Genomic DNA, 8,599 nt, shown 5'->3' with positions numbered 1-8,599 from the left:
CTCTTCTAGATATCACATGGTTTAGTCAGATCACCATTAATCGTAATTGGACCTTTCTAACATTAAATTTCTTGAATAAAATTCTCAGCAAAGTTCATATCTTCCAGAATGTTAAGCAAAAAAGGCCAATGCAAATTATCAAAGGTTTTCTCTGCATCTAAGAACTATGTTGCTTTTTTCGTTTTGTTGTTTTAAATATGCTGTGATATCCAATACAGTTCTCACATTGTCATATTTTGTCATTTAAGTAAAAACCCACATTGATCTTTCTGAATAAACTTGTTGTCCCCAAAACTAGGCTCTTGCTTGGTGTCGAAGCCGATAAGTCACCGGACACAAGGTGTAATATAGAATAATACTTTTATTTTGGTACCAAGATATAAGGACCCTGGTTTGAAAAGCTAACCAAGGGCCCAGACTAAAATCTTGCCGCTGCGTGGCCCCATGGGAGTTTGACAACCAATCAGAATACAGGCTCAAATTCAAAGCCCACCGGAGGGTATAAATCAATCTCTCTCTCCCTCTCCCTCTTCCTCTCTCCTTCCCCCATATCTCCACCCCTCCCCCAGTTGCCTTTTTGCCCAGGATTTCAAACCATGTGGTCCTGCCCACCACCATTAAACCTTCTTTCTAAGCAACTTCCATGAATTCAGTGTCTTTTTCCCCATTTGGAACTGAACCCAGATGGACATTTCTTCCATCACTATCTCTCCCACATAGCCTCCCATATGCCTGAAATCTGCATTTTTTTACTTCCCTAGGTTTGGGTACTGCAAAGACAGTTTGTCTCTGGATAGCTTCCAGAGAAGGTGGATTCTTCCTGTCATTTTCTACCTTTAGAAAATGGGATTATTTTCTCATTTACATAGCTGAATGCTGAAAGCTTCTGGCACTGTTTTGAAACAGGGTCTCTACTTTTTGGACATGTCCAGAAAGGATGTTAGGATAGAGTCAACACAGAGTCACGGAATTCTGAGGTCCCATAAGATCCGTAATTCACCTAACACCTACAAAAATAACTGATGTAGACATCCAGAGTGTTGGATGAGGAGTCATCTGCATAATCTTGATACCCACCTCCACTGTTCACACCTACTTTCAAGAGAAAGTCATATACAGTAGAGCGAAAGTGACTATGTTCACGCAGATTTAGAGTTCAAGACACCTCAGGCAAAAGACTCCTTCCCTCTCTCTTTGGGGAGTCTTGTTCCTTCTATTCAGCTGTCTTTACTTAATATAACTAAGTTTTTTTAGCTTGTTCATCTCTGGCTGCATGGCAATTTTAATTATTAATTGTTTATTTTACTGTTTGATGATAATGTTGGAATTTAATTTCATTAGTCTTACATTCTTTATATGTTTATTTCATTAAATAAGACATCTTGCAACAAGGGAGCAACTAAGTTTTAAATAACCTTAATTGTCACATTAATACAAAGGAAGAATACAAAACCCCAATAAGTACAATGAAAAAATAAAATGTCACAAGCCTAAGAAACAATTTCACAGTCATTTCCCTACTTTTATCATAAGATGTTCCTTAGTGTTTAGATCTGGTCTCAGGATTATAATGTAACATTTGGGGAAGAAGATGCAACTCAACAGTCCTGAACTGGAGGCCAAGATGGAGAAGACCTGAACAATCACCATGGACTTTCCTTTGGTGCTCAGGTAGGTGGGCAAGAAGGAGATCCAGACACTGCAGAAGACTAGCATACTGAAGGTGATCAGCTTGGCTTCATTGAAGGCCCCAGGCAGATTCCTGGCCAGGAAAGCTACAGTGAAACAAATGGCAGCTAGGAAACACATATAGCCAAGGACAACATAAAACATGGTGACAGAGCCTTCATTGCATTGCAGGATGATCTCTCCAGGCTGGGAGTGCAGGTCAGAGTCAGGGAACGGGGGTGACATTCCAAGCCATGAGGCACAGATGAAAATTTGTCCAGCAGAACCAGAAAGGATTATAGAGTTGGCCAAGCGCTTCCCCAACCATCTTCTCACTTTGTTCCCTGGTTTTGAGGCTAAGAATGCCAGCACCACTGTGATTGTTTTGGCCAACACAGATGACACAGCTATTGAGAAGACAATGCTGAACACTGTTTGCCGGAGAAGACAGGTGACTTTACTTGGTCGTCCAATGAAGAAAAAGGAGGACAAGAAACAAAGCAAGAGGCAGGCCAAGAGGATGAAGGAGAGGTCCCTGTTGTTGGCTTTGACAATGGGAGTCTCTAGGTATTTAAGGAATATGATTAAAATGAATCCCGTGGATAGGAATAAGAGCAGGGCAATTGATACCAGGATGAAGCCCAGATGTTCTTCATAGGAGAGGAAAGTTATTCTTTTTGGGATACATTGGACTCTGCTCTGAGTTGGATATTGATCATCTGGGCACTTGGTGCATTTTTCAATATCTGAGAAAGGAGAAAGTAATATTTCCTTTATATCTCTTTTCACCTTTCAAGAAAGATGGATATCATAGCAGGTGCCAACCATAAGAGGTGCCAATATTGCGGAGGGAGCTAATTGATGATACTAACTGTGAATGTGGGAATATCCTGCAAACATTATCTAATATTGTGATGGAATGCCCTCTCAGAAGACTCCCTGGATCCTTGCAAGAACTACATAATCTCAAGGGCACGTTTGGGATTTTTTTTGTGTGAATTTTATCTTAATGCTGAATTCTGTTACACCATACAAAATAAATAATAACTGATACTGGACAAGGAAGCCATAGTAAATAGTTAATATGTCCGTGCATACATATCTTTCTGTCTAATCAACTTAAAGCAAACTTTGGACTGCTTACAGCCCAGAAAAAAAAACCTTTAATATACACAAATTAGTGTATATATCACACTATCTCACTATTAGTGAAAATTAAGTCCAGTAGGGCTGACTCTCTATTCCCTTATCTGCCTTTTGGGAGACAACATTATTTGCTAGTTTTTTCAGGAATCTGTCTGATCTTCTACTAGGTGCAGACATCCTCAAGGAGAGGAAGTCCTATAGATACCCTGATTCTATAACATGTAGGACTTTAAAAGTGAATTGGAATGCACTTAGAGAGACATTGGTAGCCTGTGCAGCTCAAACCCTATGCATGAATATAGTGAAACCCAACACTGCATTCCAACACATTGCATTCTGGACAATTTATATATCCCAAGTGCTGTTCCAACCAAGGAAACTATGATAGTGGCAATGGTGAATCTGGGAATGTTGAAATGGCTATAAACAAAATTTGTGTTTTACCTCTTGATCCATAATCCAAGGAAAATTAAAGCACTAAAATAAAAAGGCAAATTATAAAAAAGGCATTATTACCCCAATAATAATAAATTTAAATTACATTCCTGCTTTCACACAAAACTGCTCCATGTTTTTTTATGATGAGTTTTTGTGTATATTTCTCTTGTCCCTTGAACCCAAACTCTCTCCCTCCATGGTCCCCTGGTTTACATCTTTCTGCTTATGTGGTTCCATGATCTAAATAAAGACTGGTTAATACATTTATTGATTGATTTGTATACAATATATTTTTGGCTGTAATATAAACTGGGTTCAGCAAGCAAAAGCCATTGACCTTAACACATTCCTCAATTTCAAAAAATTCAGATGTTCCTAAGAAAGGTAAAAATGGGAGGACAGTTCCAAACTGGCAAGAAAACTTCGCATGATCCACCATGTTCTTATATCTCTTCCTACCTCATCCTTCAAGATCTTTTTCTTATTCCTCCTATTATGGAGGAAATTGGGCACCTTGAAAATGAAGAAGAACCATGAAATTGTCAATCTTAGATGTGTTTCTTTTAAAATGAATGTTGATCAAAATGCTTTCATTTAATGCAATACCCTTTTCTGTGGTGTTACTCACCTTCCTGAGTGGAGATGGTCCCCTCTGGACAAGGAACACAGTCATAACAGCAAACTGGCTCTCCTTTCCGAGCCCTCTTGAAAAATCCAGGCTGACAATTTTCCCCACATTTGGACTGAGGCAGAGTCTAAGAAGAAAAACAAGGAATGACAAGCGTGTATGAACTCATCTTTAATGAAAAATGGAGATAAACATGACCATTAGTCAAGTAGTTGCTGGACTTCCCTTAGGTAAATAAGAAATATTGAACTCCCAATAGTTGCAAGAGATTTAGTTCCTCCCTTTTGCTTTTGTGTTATCACATTGCAAGAAAGGACATTTCTACTTAATAAATTCTGGAGAGAAGCAATGGAGAAAATATTTAAGCATGAATAACTAGTGGTGCCTCCACGTGGTTATATTAGCATACATTCCTCCTTTCTCCATGTGCCCATGAATTTAAATTAAGATGCATTAGTTATATTAAAGTTTAGAATGAAATTTATTGTGAAAAGTTTATGAAATTTTTACTTCACTAAATTTATCTAAACAGAATAAAACTGTGATGAAGAAAGAAACTTCTGACCAGTTGGATCTGAAAAAGCTTCTGCTGGACTACATGTATCATTGCAACACCAGTCCCATTTGAAAGTTAAAGTATAGAGGAAAGCTTTCCAATTAAGATACAAAGGAAAATTTCATTACAGATTAGGGCTGTTAACCTTAATGCATCTGTTCTTTGTTTATTTATATGCTTATCTGCTAATTTTATATGGCCACCATGCTGGTGAACTAAGACTAAAACTGATTGCCTAGAATTGGAGTAAGAGGAGATGGAGGTGAGTTGTGAGAATGTCTTCCTCGAAAATGATAAGTCAGGCATTTTTTTTGCTGTGTCACCTGGGATGTGAATATGAGCCCTAGGACAGCAAGAGTTGTTTCTAAAATCAATCCAAAAAAAGGTCCTTTCTGTTGAAAAACCACAATTAGGTCACACCAGTCGGCATGCCATTTATTATTGGTTACATTTGGATCTTTTTCCCACAGACATTTATGGTAACTAACAATGAAAAAAAATTCATTCAAGAATGTTCCATATGAAGGGATAAGCTAAAAACCTTTTTTTTTCCAAATTGTCCCTCATTTGTTCCAATATGAGGAAGAGTTTTTCTTCGGATCAAACCTTGTTTCAGTGCTTTAGTTTTCTCACTCAGGGCACATCACAACAGTCGTTATGATTTCATGTGAATGGAAAGCCTTGGACCTTCTCCCCAGGAGTGGAAGACCTATTCTTCTATCCCCTTGGCATGACAGACAACTTTGGATAACTCTGACTATGTATGTTCTATTTAAGAACATCACAGACTATAAACCTTCCCAACCATGGCAAGAAAACCCTGAATTCAAAGCAAATTTCCCAATGGTAACAACAAGAAGTATGTCCAGCCTTGATTAGACTTATTCTTGCCTCTTTCACCCACTGGGAATGTGGGCATTGATCAAAAGACTTTCATTCTATTTTGCTAATCTTAGGCAAGGAAACAAGACAAGTTGATGTTATCAGCACCAAATCCCCAAGACTTGATTTACCCTTTCACCAGTTTTATACAGATACCACACTGCATAGGGGACACAAAATAGTCATGATCTGAGTCCTAAAGAATTGTCACTCAGCATCCCATGTTGGACATAGCTGAATCAATTTGAAACAGTGTTCCATATTACAGCATCTAAAGGACACCTTGCCAATCGTACTGAAGCCTCCCAAGCTATTTATGAAAACTTTAAGAGTTCTACTCCTCAAATTCAATTTTCATTGAAGGTCATTATATTTGGTGAATAGGCTTAGCCAGTTGAAATATAGCCAGTTGAAATATGTTTGGAAAACAGAGAAATGATGCCAATATTTCACCCACCTTGTTGAGTAACTTTAGCTGTGAAAGAGCATCTTGATTGATAATAATTCTCTGTCTTTCAAAACTGCCTAGTTGTTTACTAATGGGATCTTCCCCGGAAAAAACTAACATGCTTATGATGTTCAGATCTGCTGCTACATCACCATTTTGATCCAAGTACAGTTTAAGCAGGGAAAGATTGCAAAATTCATTCTTCTTCAGAAAGGGATGAAGCTGGAATGAAGCATCCAAGAATCTTAAAAGCAGAAATTTTGGCTTCTTATCCCACACGTTCTTTTCACAATTGAATCTTTCTGCCAAAGCTGTGTAACTTGCAAATATCCTGAGCTAAGAGAACAAGTGTTATCACTATCCTCAAAAGAGAAAAAGAAAAGTTTAGCAAATCTTGACAATGATATATTGGCAAACAATATATTGATAAAATAAATAATGAATAAAATTGATAAAGAATCACAAGGGTCACAAAAAACAAACGCAGATATTATTCATAAAGCCATTGAAAACAACAGGGTAATTACGAGAAAGCATGGATTTGTCAGAAAGAAAGCTGTGAGGCTGATGTTGTTCCTGGTAGACCAGCCATGAAAGATGACCAGATAAGCTAATTCTACTATATTGTAATGCTACCTTAACATAATTCTGAAAGTACAAAGTGTTCCAGTATCTCAGGGATTGCCACAAAGTACAGTGAGTCAAGCTATTCTCCAAAGCACCTAAACAGTATTAATTTTATAATCCAGACTTGGATATATCAATATCAATATCAATATCAATATCAATATCAATATCTGTCTATCTATCTATCTATCTATCTATCTATCTATCTATCTATCTATCTATCTATCTATCTATCTATCTATCTATCTATCTATCTATCTGAAGACAGCAGCTCTGACCACGCTTTACTCACACAAACACAAAGCTAAAAACACCAGCCTGAAGAGGGTAGTGAGACCTCGCCGAAGGGAAATTATCCAAAAGTGATTGGATTGGTCAAACTTATTGGCCTTTTGAGGCACAAAAAGGTGAATTTTGTCTCCTTTGTATTCCTTATCCAAAGAAAGTAACTTTGATGGATCATTGTCAGGACCCCATACCTGCCATGGCTGCAGCCTTTGAGTCCCTAGCCTCTCTTCTCCCTCTTTCCTTCTCCTCTTGGATATGGAGGAATATGCAGCATTCAAAGCATGGGCCAGAGTATTAAACAAACTGTAAACATGGTGGTTATATCGGTTCCAGATCTTATTTCTTTCCACTTTGGTCTTCAGTGGAGATTTCTGAGTGCATCTTCTCCGGCCTTTGACAGAAATAAGGTCTTTTGAAAAAGAACAGTGAAGTGACTGATCTCCAAACTGCAGTTGCACAATGAGATCTGGATCAAAGGAACTGTCATTTGGTCTTTTTTTCCACTGAAAACTGTAGGTCCAAACACTATGGACATATTTTAAAAATGCTTGTCTTCTTATTTGCAATTCTCCAAAACCTGAAATTATCCAGACTTTCCCTTCAATAGGTTCTGGCAAACTGTTAAGTGTTGAATGGAAAAGTTGAATTCTGTCCCAAAGGGAAAAATAATCTATGAAGTGAACAAAGACATTGACTTGCCTCCACTTAGAGATGGCATCCCTAAGCATTGCTGTAGTTGTGGTGATTGACAATTGTTGTGATATAAGAATACAAATTCCATTCCTGACAAGCGTAGGAGTAAAGTTCCTCATGAAATTCTCTCCCTTCTCTGTGTCTGAAGCAAAGAGGCCAATCAAGGTCCATCTGAAATGGAGGAGGAGTTGGACAATTCCTGGGTAGAGAATCCCTAATTTGGGGACCAAGTGGTAGAAATAAGGGAATTGACTTTTATCACTCAGAGCTTCTGAAGCAACTGAACGGATCTGAAAAGCAGTGAAGAATGCCATATTTAGGGTCAGTTATTAGCTTTCAATACATTCGACTTGTTTTGTCATGAACATATAGAATTAGAATACTGCTTTGTTGATTACCTGGTAGACCATATCAAGATACAGAATATTAAACACAGAACATTAACAAGACCAGGAAAAATACAACACAAGAAACAAATTAAATAAGAATCAGAATAAAGAATGCAAATCATATTATGCATCACCTCTACATTTTTTGACAATCAGACCCATATTTACAGATTTGGCTGAAACGTTTTGTTCAAGTAAAGAGTTAATTTGTATGTAAGTTTTAAATTCTGTCCACAGAGGAAATATGTTGTTGTCTTGATATAAGCATTGCAATAGGACTTTCATTTAACCCATAACCACAGACCTGCAGTCGAAGTGACTGCAACAGTTTTCCAAAATGTTCGGAACACCCCTATTCTTAGAAATGAACCATTCCAGTTGTGAATAGCTTTTGTTTTCCCACCAGTAAGAGTGTATGCAGCATCACACTTGCACCAGTTAGTTGGTGTTTTCTGTAGCAGCATTTGAATTTGAGTTTCAGTCATTTTGGCCGCAGATCTTCTTAACATTTTTTAAGATAATGTCGGGGCCAGGTTTTCTGCCAAAAGTGTGCGATTTGGTGATCCAAACTTTGAAGAAACTGTTCTAAAATGATATGGAGAGGCCGAGAGTGATCTGAGTGAAGTGGAATCAGATTGTGATGAAAATTTTGTAATGGACGATGAAGATCCCTCTGCTGCTGCTGCTGATTCTGATATCAGCAATGAGGAAGCTCCCAATGAAATTGAGGTCCAGGTACAATCTACATCGTGTAATAATTTATATGGCAAGAACAAATTCAAATTGTCTTCTTCACCTTTTAGAAACAATAGATCCAGGACCACTAGTCACAATAT

The 8,599-nt window shown here is 37.8% G+C and overlaps 1 protein-coding gene across 1 annotated transcript; it reads right to left on the bottom strand.

Annotated features, from left to right (window-relative positions):
- Nucleotides 1–1,385: 1,385 nt before the first annotated feature.
- On the bottom strand, nucleotides 1,386–8,248 carry LOC148047071 (vomeronasal type-2 receptor 26-like). Its single transcript, XM_087707723.1, has 5 exons — nucleotides 8,068–8,248; nucleotides 6,873–7,072; nucleotides 5,776–5,988; nucleotides 3,881–4,007; nucleotides 1,386–2,414 (listed from the first exon to the last, which is right to left on the bottom strand). Exons 1-5 carry the CDS (start codon nucleotides 8,246–8,248, stop codon nucleotides 1,510–1,512), a joined length of 1,626 nt encoding a protein of 541 aa, XP_087563849.1. The 3' UTR covers nucleotides 1,386–1,509.
- Between the last annotated feature and the right edge of the window lie 351 nt (nucleotides 8,249–8,599).

The sequence above is a fragment of the Thamnophis sirtalis genome, unplaced genomic scaffold (assembly GCF_051295495.1).
Source record: "Thamnophis sirtalis isolate CommonGarterSnake01/CBP01778 unplaced genomic scaffold, rThaSir2_p1.2 scaffold_3, whole genome shotgun sequence".
Taxonomy (NCBI): Eukaryota; Metazoa; Chordata; class Lepidosauria; order Squamata; family Natricidae; genus Thamnophis; species Thamnophis sirtalis.
Note: the sequence above shows the minus strand (reverse complement) of the source record. Positions and strands in the feature narration are given on the sequence as shown.